At 43.3% G+C, this 17,722-nt stretch overlaps 1 protein-coding gene across 2 annotated transcripts in view; it reads right to left on the bottom strand.

Annotated features, from left to right (window-relative positions):
- Positions 1-529: 529 nt before the first annotated feature.
- Positions 530-17,722, bottom strand: part of RXRG (retinoid X receptor gamma) — a 60,103-nt gene continuing 42,910 nt past the window's right edge. For both annotated transcript variants that reach the window (XM_019986703.2, XM_019986711.2), the window contains 6 exons: positions 10,779-10,939; positions 10,533-10,662; positions 9,140-9,272; positions 7,752-7,843; positions 6,144-6,249; positions 530-821 (listed from right to left, as the gene is read on the bottom strand). In XM_019986703.2, coding sequence (XP_019842262.1) covers positions 674-821; positions 6,144-6,249; positions 7,752-7,843; positions 9,140-9,272; positions 10,533-10,662; positions 10,779-10,939 — 770 coding nt within the window. In that variant the 3' untranslated portion in view covers positions 530-673. The remainder of the gene's footprint in view (positions 822-6,143; positions 6,250-7,751; positions 7,844-9,139; positions 9,273-10,532; positions 10,663-10,778; positions 10,940-17,722) is intronic.

Below are 17,722 nucleotides of genomic sequence, written 5' to 3'. Positions count from 1 at the left end.
GTTGGAAATAAAAAAAGAACATCTTCTCTTGTCCTTATGCTCCATTGCCCCCAGTCAGGACAAGGCTATTAGTACTCATTATTCTTAGGAGTGAAAAAGCAAAAATACAAAAAAAACCAGGCTGACTCTGAAAGACAATGTTTCTTCCCAATCTCTCCAGAGGCTACCCCAGGGCAAAGCTGGTTGTGCCCAGCTTAGACTTGGGGCATCGAACTGTGAGATTTACGGTCTCAGGACCCCTGCCTCAACCCCTATTCATAACCTCCAATACCTTTCCTCCTGCATCTAAGATAACTTCCCTGCAGCATAATAATTCACCTTATGCTCCAAGCAGTGCCAACATCACATACGTTACTTTATTACGCATTCATTGGCTTTCCAAGGCAAGTGAAAAAATAATTTAAACCAATTATGTACAGAGGCTTGGTTAGTTTTCCCAGTAACTTCCAGAAAGATCCCCATCCCCTTAGATAGCAAAGAAGGGTTACGTTTAACATCTATACAAAACTCCACCTATAAAAGTCGCATGTGTAGAAAGGTTTCTTTATTATAAGCATCACGTCTGGGGAATGGGCAGGGATCAGGGTGGGAGGCGGAGGAGCATGTGCAGGGTGGGGTCCGCACACACCTGCCCGGGCTAGTCCTGTGCAGGGGGGCTGGGGGCTGGTGGGGCTCAGGTGGTCTGCAGTGGGGTCTCCAACATCTCCATGAGGAAGGTGTCAATGGGTGTGTCCCCGATGAGCTTGAAGAAGAAAAGGTGCTCCAGGCACTTCAAGCCGATAGAACGCAGGGCTGGGAGGCGCAGCAGCAGCTTGGCAAACCTGCAGGGAAGCGAGGAGACCTTAAGAACTGGGGGTTAGCTGCTGGCATGAGGCCTCTTGTTTGGTCTTCTTGACCAATCTATGGTTAGAAGAAAGAGCCTGAGAGAGGAATCGAACACAGCCGGAGAATCTCTAATCTGGGGGAGCTTCAGAAACAGGCTTGAGGTCTCATTTAGCTTCTTTAGATGGAGGTTGGATCCTGTGACCTCTTGAGGAACTCTTGACTTCTGTGGTCACATCCCAGAATTGCCCTCAGCGCCCCCATTCATGCCAAGTGAGAGCTAGTCTACTTGCGATGACTCACGGCACCAATCCTACCCACGAGATGTTCCTTACGTTCTTTGTGTTCAGAGGTTCCTGGGAAGATCTGCCCAAACACTTAGAACACAGCACACAGATGTGCTGAATCCACAGGGGTTGTCACCATCGGGGAAGGTGCTCCAGGCATTCAAGCCATTGGAGCGCGGGGCTGGGAGGTGCAGCCACAGCTTGGTAAACCACGCATCAGGCACTGCAGTTGGCTCTGGGATCCAGCGTGAGCCCCTGCTCTCAGGACCAACAGTTCTGATCGCCTCACCAGACTATGCATTTCTTCACGACACACTTACCTTAAGCAATGTGACCTCAGTGTGCCTCAGTTACATTTTTGTTACCACTTTATAACCACTTTGTACATCAGCTTCTTAGTCTATTGCTTACCTTTGTTTTATTTTTTGCCTAAGAAATGTGGCTTTCTTTTTTAAATTAAAAAAAATTTATTAAAATATAGTTGATGTACAATGTTGTGTTAGTTTCAGGTGTGTGCAGCAAAATTACACAGTTATGCATATGTATATATACATGTATATTCTTTAGCTTATTTTCTGTTATAGATTATTACAAGGTATTTAATATAGTTTCCTGTGCTACACAGTAGGTCCTTGTTGGTTATCTATTTTATGTGCAGTAGTGCATATCTGTTAGTCCCAAACTCCTAATTTATCCCTCCTCCCCTTTCCCCTTTGACAACCATAAGTTTGTTTTCTACGTCTGTGCGTCTATTTCTCTTCTATAAGTTCATTGGTATCACTTTTTTAGATTCTACATATAAGCAGTATCATACGATATTTGCCATTCTCTGTCTGACTTACTTCACTTAGCATGATAATCTCCAGCCACCGTAGAGAACACCACAGAGGTTCCTTAAAACACTAAGGATAGAGTTACCATATGATCCAGCAATCCCACTCATGGGCATATATCCAGAGAAAACCATAATTCAAAGAGATACATGCACCCCAGTGTTCATAGCAGAACTATATACAATAGCCAAGACAACATAAATGTCCATCAGCGGAGGAATGGATAAAGAAGATGTGGTACCTATTTACAATGGGATATTACTCAGCCATAAAAAGAAGGAAATAATGCCATGTGCATCAGCATGGACGTGCTTACTAATTAGGAAGAGAGGGAGATAGGTAATAGTGGTCTCTGCCCCTTGGGGGCCCACAGTCTGTTAGGGGAGACAATACACACATGTACACCCACACACTTACTCACACATGCCTCCGTCACATGTGCACACACACACCCTCATCATTCTCACAGATGCGTACACACACACTCACTCACACTCTAACCCACCCTTGCACACAGAAGCTTGCACACACACATATTCTCCTCCATTCTCATCTGCATTCACACACTGTACAAACACTCAGGCACACAGACATGTGTAGACACACTCACACTTTTCTATAATTAAAGACCTTTAGTTGCAGGGCTCAACAAAGGGAGAGAGACTAGTGTGTGAAGAATTAGCCTCATTCCGACACGTCCCTCAATCAAGCCACATTTCCAACCTGCTTCTGTGGCCCTTCTTCATCTCTCAAAGTCCTTTTAGCCAATGAAGCTTATTTGTAATGTTATTGTAATGTTTATTTGTAATGTTATTGTAATGTTATTTATGATAATGACCAGAAATTAAATAACTTTACTCACAACTTTCAATAAAAAGTACAGGAACCAAAATCATGTTAGCCACTACAGCTTTAAATCAGCAACTTCTGGTTGGGCTGGGTCTTCCCTGGCAGTCACAACATTATTTCATGAGAAATTTTCAAACTGGAATTTTGATACTCCTTGAAAATGCATATAGGTCTATATTTGTGCCAAAAGAAGTTTTAAAGAAATGTGGCAATATAAGAAAAATAAAGTAGCACCATCTTAAGAGGTAAGAATTACCTTTCTATATGGAAAAATTAAAGGTCTATATCAAGGCCAGCACACACCTTCAAAATGTTTGATTAGGAAGCTTCTGAGTGCATCTGAATGGTATCGCCAGGGTGTGAAGAGGCCATCAGATAAAGAACAAGGAGGCTGAGCCCCTGGTTGTGGCTCCGAATGGAAGTTTTATGGAATTAAGCAAAGGAAAAGGCTTTACACTTCTTTATAAAGTGTAAAATTAGACCGATTATTTCTGAAAATGTATTTTTTTTTTACTCTAAAAAGGCCAAAGTTTCACAATATGTAAAATACTAAGCATTTTAGATGCAAACTATTATACACAGAATGGATAAGCAACCTACTGATTAGCACAGGTAACTATATTCAATATCTTCTGATAAACCATAATGAAAAAGAATATATATATACAAACGTGTATAACTAAAATCACTGTGCTGTACGCAGAATTAACACAGCATTATCAATAAAACACATTTTTTAAAATGCTAACCATGCTGGAACACGGCTGTCTCTGCCTTCTGCCCCAGGTTTAGAAGCTGAAATCAAGCCTGGAGAAATAAGCACGCTCACTAATAGAGCCACCGGGTGGCAGTCGCATTTCTCTCTGACAAGTTTGGCAGCAAGGCCTTTGAGGGTCCCTGCTGTGTGAGAGAGAGAATGTTCCTGCAAGCTCTGCCCTTTCCTGAGTTTTGGTCTCTGCTTTCTGGCTAGAGCAAGCAGAACTCGGCCCTGCAAGGTGTACTTCTGAAAAGTCTCCACGGAGGGGCAGCCCTCCACCACCGAGAAAATGGCCGTGACAGGCCCTGCGTGCCAGGAACACCGTCTGCCATTTCACAAACCAGAGGTAAGCAGCCTTTGACACACTTCCTACCTGACTGAGCCAAGTAACATCCTGATGGACCTACTCGGTCTCTGGGTGGTCACTGTCTGTCCAGGCTGTACCGGACATACCAGAGGTACCCTCTGCACCCACTTCCTGAGCCCCCAGGCCCTGCTTCAGGCCAGGCAACAAGTGTTCTCACTCATGCCTGGAGGCAACTCAAGCCCCTGGCAGTCCCTTTCCTGGGAAAACAGGCAAGTTCCAAAGTTTTCAAAGTGACATTCATCAGAAACAACAATATGTCAACCACAGGGCAATGACTAGACACATTAGGGTCCATCTATCCTCTGAAATATTACAAAATCATTGAAAGCCAGAATTTTGTGCTAAGGGAAGAAAATAGTACACTGAACCAAATGATTTCAGATCTGTAACTATACATTTCTAAGTATACATATATGTATAAACGAAGCTACTAGAACTATACCTCTCAAATTTACAATCAATATTATCCACTTAATATTTTAAATACATTCATTGTTAATAGAGTTAATGTATTTTTTAGATACATTCATTTTTAATAATAAAAATAAATACATTTAAAAATACATTTTAGATACATTCCTTATTCAAAAAAGCATGCTTGGCTTTTATAATAAGACAAAAAAAAGAGTTTTGTTTTTTAAAGAGGAAAAGGATGAGTATGAGCTGTCCTAGTTCTAATGCCTGGCTCACAACATGTGCACACACAGAAAACCATGTGTGATGCTGCCTCACAGCTGGGAGACCCCGTGAGTGGCACCAGCATTCTGGTGAGTTTTCAGTCAGCTCCTAAGGGCTGGAGGCTGAGCTGATGTTGGCAGCCAGGCCCTACTTGCTGGGTAGAGTTTTTTCAATCTTACCCACTTCAGGTATAGAAGAGACTGCCAGGCACCCACCAAAATCCACTCTCCCCTTCTTCCTTGGCATCCAGCTGCGTACATTCTCCAGATGAGCCGCGTGACCGAGTTTTAGCCAATGGAAGTGAGTGAAGGGAGATGGGCCCTTTCCAGGTCAAGGTGTTGCTCATAGAGTCTCACCCCTGTGCCCTCCTCCTCTGCCCCTCAACCATCAGCATACAAACACAACGTGACCAGGGGACCATGGAGCCCCGAAAAGGAGGAAACCTGGGTTCCCGAGTGATGGCGTGGAAAACAGTCAGTGCTCTAGACTGATTATCCAGCCAGGACTGGTTTGTGAGGAGGAAACACATTTGTGTTCAACTACAGACATTGGGAAACCTGTTGTCACAATGTACTCTCCCTAACACACGAGGCCTGCACATTTATTGTGCCAACGGGCTGGATCCCACTCACTCAGATGCATTCATTTCCTCTGACAAAAAAGCAGAGCTCAGCCTCTTCTAGAAAACTGATAGGGGCTTATGATCCAGGACAAATGGGCTAATGGAAATTAGATTTCATAGGGGAATAAAAGTCATCAGTGGGAACTGGGAACACATATAATTATTCCTAAAAACAAACTAATGCCTTTAAAGGAGTTTATTTAGGTTTCGTTTTCAGTTTTCTGTGAGATTTGTGGATCTTTTTCTCTCTTTTTAACTAGAGTTAGCAGAGTAAGGAAACTTTTATTCAGTTGTACTTGGGGGGAAATGTTTGGGAAAGGTATTCAACGACTCAGGAATACTGGCAGATGGTCTGAGATCTTCTGACCCATGTTCTCCTTTTCAGACAAGAAGTTCAGGCCCAGCACCTTGCCAGAGCCTACAGATGGCGCCCTCAGGGCCAGCGGTCACCCCTCTTGGCTGCCAAAGCCTGTACCTTCTACTGCAGTAGGGCTCCCATTGGGGCGAAGTGGAAAGCCGTGCAGTCACTTTGGAAAACACAGGCTCTTTGAAATCAAACACGCTTGTGTTCACATCTCACTACACCAGGCCCCAGCTCTGTGATCCCGGGCAAGTTCCTCATGCTTTCTGAGCCTTGAGACCTCTTTAGAAATTAGAGATAAAGACTTCCACAATTATTCACTCATTTGCACGTTCACTCAACATTTAAAGATGAGTATTACTTGCCAAGAATGGTGATAGGCTCCAGAGTGCTAGAGTGATGCCAGAGTGGTGAATGGTGGATACACAAGAGAGACAAGACCTCCAGTTTCATGAAGCTAATGTTTGAGTAGCTTTGCGCTGGTTGTGAAAAAATCTAGATAGAGCCTGCTGACCATCACCATCCATCAACAGCTATGTTGTTAACATTCTTTCAGGACTCCCTCACCTGCCTGGTTGTTCTGGATACTTTTGCTTGGTGTAGGCCTCAAGGGTGGCATAGACCTTCTCTCGTAGAGTCTCTACCTCAGACGGGTTGGAGAGACCCTTGGCATCTGAAAAAGACAGCTGGTTAAACCTCTGGTTACACACCTCTGTGGAACACCCTGTTACAGAGGCTGTCCCCATTCATATAGGCCACCTCCAGTAGAGTTACTAGAGACACAGTGGATAAGGGACACTGTGAAATACACAGAGCTGGTGCTTTGTGTCTACCAATCTACCCAATAAACTCTTGAAGCAAAGGTACCCACCGCTGACTCCAAGGAGGAGAGTTTCCTTCTATCTGGGCCATTGTACATATACAACCTTTACACATTTATTGACTAAGTGTGGGCTGAATGAAAAGACAGGGAACAAAAACCAGACATACCTATGTCCTGCTTCAACTAACTGATCACCTAATTCAAGAGATGAAGTGCATGCATCAGTTACTATGTAATTCTGAATACTCATCTTTCCTGACCCGTGGCAGCCTCTGGTGAAAGCTGAGTCTTGCTCCTCCTTGCAATGCTTTTCCTCCTTGAGCCCCCAGGACATCATTCTCCGGTTCTTCCCTGTCTCACCCACTGCTCCCTCGCAGGCACCTTTGCTGTTTCTTCCTTTCGTCCACAAATTCTAAATGCGGCCATGCCCCAGGACTCAGTCCTCAGCCCTCTGCTCTGCCTCTGCTTACTCCCTGGATGAGTTCACGCCAGCCTCAGAACTTTCCGTGCTAGGTATAGGCTGACAGCTCTCAAATGTACATCTCTGGTCCTGCCTCTCCTCTGAACTCCAGAATCACGTGAATAATTGCTTCCTGGTCAGCCACTCTTGGACATCTACATCCATCTCAGAGTTTCACGTCCAAAGACCTGCTTCCTAGCCACCCACCCTTAGAACTTCCATTTCAGTCAATGAAAATTATTTTCCAGTTGTTCAGGAAACAAAAATATTTAATGCCTCTTTTCCATATCCTATGTACAATCCATCAGCAAAATCCCATAAGTTCTGCCAAAAAATATATGCAGAAACTAACTACTATTTTTTTTTTTTCATGGAAGTAGTTAACTTGAGGCAGTGACCCAGGGAAGAGGAGGGAGGGACTAAAAAAAGAAAAAGCAGGGAAAGAAGAAAAGCCAACACAAGAGTACATGATCAGACTGATCATGGCCATGGGCAGCTGGGACTCATTCTCACAGGGACCCTCTAAGGAGGTATGTGGAATGTACTGCAGAATTGTCCACCTAGGGAAGGAAGATGGAAGCACTTATTTACTCACTAGTTTCTGTCACCCCTGGAGAACCTGACCACATTTTACCACTTCCTTTACTATCCTAGGCCTCTGTGATCTCCCACCTTCCCCGCTGACCCCCAACATGTACACTTCATGCCCGTTTGAAACACTTTTCAAGATGGCTCAAGGAGCAGAGGCCATGCAGAGGTGACTCTGTCCTCCCCACTGACAGGTCTCCTGGCCCTGCCTTCTCCCCTCTCTGTCTCAGCTGAGCTAGAGGGCCAAAGAACATCAGCGCACTGGGGGCTGACCAGGGAGGAGGGCTAAGCAAGACGCTGTCACCTGGGTTAAACAGCACGATGGCTCGCAGGCACCCCAGCTCTGACTTATCCATCTGCATGTCCTTCATTTTGGAGACCAGCTCAGTCAGAACTCTGTTCACAGGAAACAATGACAGGTAATGAGAAAATCATGAGCACCAGACCAAAGGCTGATAAAATGAATGCAATCAATATTTATTATGTACCCACACCGCCCCCCCACATTTTCCAGTCAATGTGCCAGGTACTAGGGGCACAGAGATGAATCAGACACAGTCCCTGATCTCAAGGAGCTCACAGTTTAATCAAAGCAACAGACACAGAAACAGCACAGAGCAGCAACACCAAGCCACTGACTGACATAATCAAAGTCCCAGGAGGAGGCAGGGAACTCAGAGAGGGGGCTGGAAAAGCAGCCTAGAGGTTTTGGAAATTGGTAGAAATGCAACAGGCAAAGCAGGGCGAGGGCACTGCTTTTCTGGTGTTCACTGACACAGTAGAAATCTCCAGGCACCATCAAGAGGACTAAGTGCACTGAAGACCACGTGTGGAACTACTGTGGGAAAAGGCAGGGAAGGAGTAGAGACGTCTCAGATCGACATGCATATGGCCCTGGAAGACCATTTAGGGGTTGGAAAGGGACCACAGGTCCCCAGCACTGGGTAGAGACTATCTTCAAGCTCACCCTTCCCTTTCCTAGTGCATCTCCATCCTGTCACCCCAAGTCATTCATCTCTACCCATTTCTCATTTCCTTAAGTCACCTGGCTTAATTTCCCTGAGGGCACAGAATCCCAGACTGAGGCCATTGCTCCCTCAGCAGGCTTGCCCCAGAGAGATGCAGAGTCCAGCAAAAACCCTAGCTCATCTTTCCTGGACTCCTAAAGTCAGATTCTAAGCCTTCATTCCTGTCCCAGCCCTCTAAGATAAGCAGTTCAAACTCCCCACCCCTAATCATTCAGTCATGTCCAACTCCAGAGATGGTAGCCCGCCAGGCTCCTGTGTCCATGGGATTCTCCAGGCAAGACTACTGGAGTGGGTTGCCATTTCCTTCTCCAGGGGATCTTCCTGAGCCAGGAATAGAACTCAGATCTCCTGCATTGCAGGCAGATTCTTTACCGACTGAGCCATGAAGGAAGCCCAGTCTTACTAGGTAATGTTAGTAACACCGTCTCTTCCTTGGAAACCCACGGGTTTTCATCTGCCAGTAACTCTGTTGGCCTCTGACCAGCTCTGTCTCCTCGAATCAACATTTCTTTTAATCACTTTCTCATTCCCCAGGTTTATGCTTTCATGTGCTTAATGGTCTCTGCTTCCAACCATATATGTACAGCTGCTTGAGCTATCCATTCTAAACACACAGATGCACACACACACACACACACACATGCTGGAAGCAGAAGAGAAACACCTGTCAAAGATGGAGCCAACCCCAGCGCTGTGGGCACTGCTTCGGTGGACGTGTAATCCCGTGGCCAGAAGGATGCCATCCTGCACAGAAACCGAGCGATGGGAAAAGGAGGCGATCAGCAGCTCATTCCACCCTGCAAGGATAAAGAGGTGGCCTTGAGGGAAACCTGACCGCACTCTCGCTTCATGGACAGTCACCCAAGGCATGTATTATTATCCTTTGGAATAAAAGTAGAATCAGAAATCCAGTTCCAGACAATACTGCTAATTAGTGAAGAAACAAACCATAAGACTGGGGTGTCCTGACTTGGGGCTATGCCCATCCCCCAGTTTCCCCCATGCTGCCTAGAATGGTAGCTTGAGAACAAGGACTCTTTATCCCCCAGTCCATCAACAGATATGGATTGAACACTTAATGGGTAATAGTCACTATGTTAGCTGCCGTGGTGGATAAAGCAAGCATACCTTGCAGTCTCTGCCCCCAGGACCTGACAACCCAGTTTTATTTCTTTGGCGTTGTCTAGTATCACCCAGCATGGCATGAAGCTTTCCATCGACACTCAGGGAACACTCATTATTTGATAGGAATGAAATGAGTGCGCTGGCTTCCAAGGCTCAGCCAATCTTCATGAAATTTCTCTGTTGGCTCCGTGACAAAGAGGAGCTTTGGCATATGTCAACTGCAGTGTCCCAGAAATGGGAGGTGAGAGAGATTACAGCACATAGAATATTAAAATAGGAAGGGACCCTGGAATCCATCTAGTACCAGTCTGAGCAAAAATCTTTGGCTTCCCTCAGTTCATCTGTGAAATGGGAATATCTCTATTTTCCAATTTCATAATAATAATGAGGCAGAGCTTCGGACTGTCTTCAGTAAAAACTATTTAACTCTCTTCGAAAATTAAATGCAAATTATAAAGGCTATGTACAATTTGCATGGAAAAATAGTTCTTTCCTGGTTACTATAAGGATTCTAGGAAGCAGTTTAAGAAACCCAATAGACAGAAAAGTCTCTGCTTCTTACTAACTTTCCTCTTTTTGAATTTTTATGTGTGTGTTTAAAAGTTATTTTTCTCTGATAATAAAATGCATGTAGAAACTAATACGAATTTCACTGTGTAAAAAATTTTTTAATATCAAAAAAGAAAAAGTCTTATTCCTCCATTAACAAACTGTTTTGTTTGGGAATGAAAAGTTTGGGAGAGGGCCATCTAAATTTAAGAGATTGTAAGTAATATAAAAAAGAACAATCTCACATAGTATTATCCTGTCTCAACAAGATGCACCAGCTTGGATGGGTTCAACTCCACCAGGTCACTTGTTTTAGGACCCCAGGAGCAAAATGGCAACCCAAGTGCTTGTCCCAAGAAGAAAGGATCTTTGGTATCACTTACCTGCCCGGAGCAGAATGACTTGGTCCTCCAAGGTGAGGTCAGAAAAGTGGGGAATACGCTTGGCCCATTCAACGAGAGTAAAAAGCTGCTTATCAGCAGCGTGGCATATATTGGTGACAGGGTCATTAGTCTAAAAAAGGAACAAAGTAATCTGAAGGGACAGATTCGAAGACTCAAACACGTCCCTTGCCCATGTCTGGCCCCATCTAAGATATGGCAGCTGGATGGAGATCTAAGACCACCTACCGAATTCTCCGTGTTCATGTCACCATAGGATTCTGTCTTTGGTTCAACAGCAAGTTCAGCTTCCAGAATCCTCTCCACGGGCATATCTTCATGGCCACTGTTGGCACACTCTGCCTCACTTTCAGCCCGCTCCCGGCTTCTCTGCCTTTCTTCCTGCACAGCTGGCAGGGACAAGGAAGTGCAGGTGTTACCATGTGCCCAGGACAACAGTGGGAAATTTAGTTACCTCCCTAAGCCTCCATTTCCTCATCTATAAAATGGGCACCATCATGGCAGTGAATCAGGACATTGTCCTTTTAACAGATGAAACCAAGAAAGCAGAGTGTTTGCTTATGCCTGTGCAGAAGTGTGGATTTTTCAGTCCATATGTTTTCCAGTTCATAATGGTGACCTCTCTAAGAAGTATGCACTTTAAGCTTTAATTACCTCCAATTCTGCCCTTTCTTTAAATGAACCACCATCTCCTTGCATGCTGTATGCCATGTCCTTTCTCCACCGGCTACCTCTAATAAACTATGAGCACGCAATAGTTAAGTAACAAGCACATTACTCTAAAAACTCCCTCTGTCAGATCCTGTGCATCATCCTTGGCATTCACGTCCCATTAGGTCTGCCCCTAGTGCACCAGCCTGAACACAACATCACCTGATCTGACTTGTCAGGGAAGATCTTTAGGGAGCCACGCGGGCATTTAGTAAGCAGGAGGCTGGAGGAATGTCACCTAGATGACATTTCAGAATCAGTAGATGATTTAGGGGGTGAGGAAGGGTACACAGGCAGAGGGGGAGGCTGGAATTTTCTCAGATTGCCAAAACTTAGGGTTTTCATCTAGAACCTACTGGGTCTGTGCATGAGAATGTCAGCCAGACCCCTTCCCCAATTCTGTCCTCTTCATTGGGAGGACAGTCTCTGTGAGGTTAGTTTCAATTCTCCCAAAAGCTTTAGTTTTCATCTTATTCCTAGTAGCAATAAACAGAATTCAATATTAGCACACATCTTTTTAAATCCCAAGAATCAAGAAAAGTATACTCTAAACAGTGGCTAAGCGGGACCTCAGTGATAACTACTGCATCAGAGACTTCTATGTCTCATCCCCTCTCCTTCCCTCCCCATCATGCACTTTCCCAGGCACCTCCTACTCTCTGAGGGCAGAGGGAGCTGCAGAGACTGCAGAATGAACTGGGACTGGATGCTGGACATTTAGTTTGTCACGCAAGGGATATTATCGATCTGTCAAAGTAGGTCAGAAAAGGGTCTGCCTCACAGACACAGCTGATACATCACAGTCTCAAATAGAGACGCACCAAGAAGCCTCAAGATGAGAATACTACTCAGGGGTTGACAGGGAATGAGGGTAGGAAGGAAGGAGTAAAGGAAGAAAAGAGATTAAAGCAAGGGATTAAGAAAAAGAAGAAACAGGAGAGAAAGAGAACAAAGATGAGAAAATAGCAGAAGAGCAAAAAATCATGTACTTGGAGTCAAATCTTTTTCAGAATGGGCCTGACCATTTCCTAGCTAGTAGCATCAGACATGCTACTCAGCCTACAAAGCCTCAGCCTCGCTATATGTAAGGTGGGGCTTGTAGTACTTAACCTAGATTGTTTTCTGTAGATTAAATGAAGTAATAATTTAAAAGTTAAAAAAGTAGCATTTTTCCTCCCCTTGGTTTCTTTTTACACTCTTGGACTCTGCTCTGGTCCTCTCTCCATCCCCTCTTTAGACCTCATCCTCTCTCTCCTTGTTTCTCTTTTCCCCTCATCCTTTCTTTCTGTCCATTCTGTGAGCCCTCATTCACTGACAACATACAGAAACTCTCATATGTGTTTTTATATTCAGTTGGATTTGCTGGTTAAAGTTGAATGCTTCTTGTATTAATTTTTTAAGATAGGTTAATGGGCTTCTATTTGTCTTAATTTGAAAAGATGGGAAAGCAATATAAGTTCCTTTTGTGATCCTCAATTGATTTCTTCTATAGATTTGTAACACTCAAGGAAAATAACTTTCAAGCTTCACAGAAAATAACCTTGGCTTCAGGGAATTAGATCCTAATCCCAATTCTGTCATTAATTGAGTGATCCTTTTCTAGTCACTTCTTTTTGTGTGTGTGCCATGAATCTTCCTGTCGTCAGTAGGAGTCCAGTATCTCTGGTTGGAGGAAATTCTCTGTGGACAGACATTTTGAGCTACTGCTACTCCATACATCAGGCTACATTTAGAGGACAGAGGGATCTAAAACAGGATTATTCTTTAGTCCAACATATATCTATTGGGATGTACTAAAATAGCCAAAATTTCTCAAGCTCTTTCTCTGTGTTAGAATTGTGCTCAACATTTTTCATAGATTATATGTCATTTAACCCTCTGAAGAGCTATCAACCACAGAGAAGTTAGGTGACCTGCCTAAGGTCACAGAGCTAGAAAATGATGAAGTCAGCATTGTAGGTAGACCGAGGCTGGCTGGCTGAGCCTACCTCTAACCCCTCTTTACTACCTCCAAGGCTGTAGGCTGGTTGGATTAATAAATCCACAGGGATATCAAATGCTGCCTAAATTGCCTCAAAATAATCCATTATCTTACTACCCAAACCACATTATATGACCCAAAATTGTGGAAACAGACTACCCCAGAACTCTGAGGATTGTTTGGTGGCCTGGATGCCAGAGGGTCTTAATCCTATAGCAGCTCTGACATTAGCTTGCTATGTAAGCTTAGGCAAGACTCTAGACTCTCAGAACTTCTTCTTCTTTCAGAAAATAAATGTGTTACATCAGACAACAGCAAATGTCCATTTCAGCTTCACCCCAATATGTACCCTGATCCCAGACAGGTGAGTTCTGAGCCCACCCCAGTTTTATCTCTTTCTATCTGTCCAACTCTCTAGTAATATAAATTCCATAGTATCACTCAGTTATCTGCTCCAGAATTTCATTATTCTTGTCCACAAGAAGGTGTATGAACTAAGCCCTAAATTTTGCAAATAAAGACCAGAAATTATAGTGGCAAAGGGAAAGCTGTCCAGTCACTTTTTTAAAGTGACATTTCATATAGTGAGATAAGGAATTGATTCATTTCTTCACCTTCTCTTTGTCAGGGTAAATAGTATGAATTTCCCGAACAGCCCTTTTCCACTCCTAATTGTTAATGATTCAGCTTATCATCACTCTTGTTTCACCACATTATTTTTTTTTAATTTTATTTTATTTTTAAACTTTACATAATTGTATTAGTTTTGCCAAATATCAAAATGAATCCACTACAAGTATACATGTGTTCCCCATCCTGAACCCTCCTCCCTCCTCCCTCCCCATACCATCCCTCTGGGTCGTCCCAGTGCACTAGCCCCAAGCATCCAGTATCGTGCATCGAACCTGGACTGGCATCTCGTTTCATACATGATATTTCACATGTTTCAATGCCATTCTCCCAAATCTTCCCACCCTCTCCCTCTCCCTCTCCCACAGAGTCCATAAGACTGTTCTATACATCAGTGTCTCTTTTGCTGTCTATTACATAGGGTTATTGTTACCATCTTTCTAAATTCCATATATATGCGTTACTATACTGTATTGGTGTTTTTCCTTCTGGCTTACTTCACTCTGTATAATAGGCTCCAGTTTCATCCACCTCATTAGAACTGATTCAAATGTTTTCTTTTTAATGGCTGAGTAATACTCCATTGTGTATATGTACCACTGCTTTCTTATCCATTCATCTGCTGATGGACATCTAGGTTGCTTCCATGTCTTGGCTATTATAAACAGTGCTGCGATGAACATTGGGGTACACGTGTCTCTTTCCCTTCTGGTTGCCTCCTCTACATAGAAAACCCTAAAGACTCCACCAGAAAATTACTAGAACTAATCAATGACTATAGTAAAGTTGCAGGATATAAAATCAACACACAGAAATCCCTTGCATTCCTATACACTAATAATGAGAAAACAGAAAGAGAAATTAAGAAAACAATTCCACTCACCATTGCAATGGAAAGAATAAAATACTTAGGAATATATCTACCTAAAGAAACTAAAGACCCACATTATTTTTTTTTTAATTCAGGAACCAAAACTGGACCCAGCTTTCTGATAATGAATCAGAATACTAGGTTTAAAAGAATCTAGAGCCTATTATACGGAGTAAGTCAGAAAGAAAAGGACAAATACCATATATTAACACACATATATGGAATCTAGAAAGATGGTACCAACGATCCTGTATGCAGGGCAGCAAAGGAGACACAGACATAAAGAACAGACTTTTGGACTCAGTGGGGGAAGAGCGTGGAATGTGTTGAGAGAATAGCATTGAAACCATGCGAAAAACAGATGATCAGTGCAAGTTTGATGCATGAAACAGGGCATCCAAAGTCAGTGCTCTGGGATAACATAGAGGGGTAGGGTGGAGGCGGGGCGGGGGGGGGGAGGAGGTGGGAGGAGGGTTCAGGATCGGGAGGACACATGTATACATATGGCCAATTCATGCTGATGTATGGCAAAAACCATCAAAATATTGGAAAGTAAATATCCTCCAATTAAAATAAATAATTTTTGTAGAAAAATGACAGCCCAGGCTGTTATAATCCACACGTCCTTGTTTGACTTACTTTTTTAAAAAAATGAATCACATTTCCCATCGTTTTCTCCGTGAACCACTCTGACCCTAATTGAGCCGGAAATATTTAGGTTGAGTTTTGAGAGACAGAATTAGACTGTGAAGCAATAGAATCGAATATAGGTGATTCTCAGTCAGTAGCAATCACACTCTACGCTTATGCGAGACACACCTTGGGGTCATTAATTTAACGTTTTGACTATCACAGTGGTGGGAGCTACAAAAAGTGAGTATCAATTCTATGCTGGTGAAGAGAAGACAGTCTCTACCATCTGATTTTTCACATCACATGTTCCAGTCTAGAAAACTGTTGACCCCTCTACAGCAAATATGACACAAACATAAAGTAGACACCCAGTTAATACATGATGAATGAATGAATGAGCAAATGAATCATACAGAAGCATCTGAATTACTAAAACATCTGACTCCAATATTTGGTTTAAACCACTCATTGATTCTCTCAACAAATATTACCTAAATATCTACTATGTGCTAGTCACTGATGATACAGCAGTGGGGGGTAGGGAGGCAGGAAAAATACCCCTGCCTTTTTGGAGACAGGTAGTAGACAAAATTTAAATATGTGATCGGTTCAGTTCAGTTCAGTCACTCAGTCGTGTCCAACTCTTTGTGACCCCATGAATCGCAGCACACCAGGCCTCCCTGTCCATCAAAAACTCCCGGAGTTCACTCAGACTCACGTCCATCAAGTCAGTGATGCCATCCAGCCATCTTATCATCTGTCATCCCCTTCTTCTGCCCCCAATGCCTCCCAGCATCAGAGTCTTTTCCAATGAATCAACTCTTTGCATGAGGTGGCCAAAGTACTGGAGTTTCAGCTTTAGCATCATTCCTTCCAAAGAAATCCCAGGGCTGATCTCCTTTAGAATGGACTGGTGGGATCTCCTTGCAGTCCAAGGGACTCTCAAGAGTTTTCTCCAACACCACAGTTCAAAAGCATCAATTCTTTGGTGCTCGGCTTTCTTCACAGTCCAACTCTCACATCCATACATGACCACAGGAAAAACCATAGCCTTGACTAGACGGACCTTTGTTGGCAAAGTAATGTCTCTGCTTTTCTTTCTTTCTTTTTTTTTTTTTTTCTGCTTTTCAATATGCTATCTAGGTTGGTCATAACTTTTCTTCCAAGGAGTAAGCGTCTTTTAATTTCATGGCTGCAGTCACCATCTGCAGTGATTTTGGAGCCCCAAAAAATAAAGTCTGACACTGTTTTCACTGTTTACCTATCTGTTTCCCATAAAGTGATGGGACCAGATGCCATGATCTTCGTTTTCTGAATGTTGAGCTTTAAGCCAACTTTTTCACTCTCCACTTTCACTTTCATCAAGAGGCTTTTTAGTTCCTTTTCACTTTCTGCCATAAGGGTGGTGTCATCTGCATATCTGAGGTTATTGATATTTCTCCCGGAAATCTTGATTCTAGCTTGTGCTTCTTCCAGTCCAGCGTTTCTCATGATGTACTCTGCATATAAGTTAAATAAGCAGGGTGACAATATACAGCCTTGACATAATCCTTTTCCTATTTGGAACCAGTCTGTTGTTCCATGTCCATTTCTAACTGTTGCTTCCTGACCTGCATATAGGTTTCTCAAGAGGCAGGTCAGGTGGTCTGGTATTCCCATCCCTTTCAGAATTTTCCACAGCTTATTGTGATCCACACAGTCAAAGGCTTTGGCATAGTCAATAAAGCAGAAATAGATGTTTTTTTCTGGAACTCTCTTGCTTTTTCCATGATCCAGCGGATGTTGGCAATTTCATCTCTGGTTCCTCTGCCTTTTCTAAAACTAGCTTGAACATCTGGAAGTTCACAGTTCACGTATTGCTGAAGCCTGGCTTGGAGAATTTTGAGCATTACTTTACTAGTGTGTGAGATGAGTGCAATTGTGCTGTAGTTTGAGCATTCTTTGGCATTGCCTTTCTTTGGGATTGGAGTGAAAACGGACATTTTCCAGTCCTGTGGCCACTGCTGAGTTTTCCAAATTTGCTGGCATATTGAGTGCAGCACTTTCACAGCATCATCTTTCAGGATTTGAACTAGCTCAACTGGAATTCCATCACCTCCACTAGCTTTGTTCATAGTGATGCTTTCTAAGGCCCACTTGACTTCATATTCCAGGGTGTCTGGCTCTAGGTGAGTGATCACACCATTGTGATTATCTTGGTTGTGAAGATCTTTTTTGTACAGTTCTTCTGTGTATTCCTGTCAGATAGTAATAAATGCTGTAGGAAATAAACTGGGAAGTATTAGGGGTGGTTGATGTGATTTGAGTCATTGTAGTCAGGCAAAACTTTAAGAAGTTGACAAGTAA

The sequence above is a fragment of the Bos indicus genome, chromosome 3 (assembly GCF_029378745.1).
Source record: "Bos indicus isolate NIAB-ARS_2022 breed Sahiwal x Tharparkar chromosome 3, NIAB-ARS_B.indTharparkar_mat_pri_1.0, whole genome shotgun sequence".
NCBI lineage: Eukaryota > Metazoa > Chordata > Mammalia > Artiodactyla > Bovidae > Bos > Bos indicus.
Note: the sequence above shows the minus strand (reverse complement) of the source record. Positions and strands in the feature narration are given on the sequence as shown.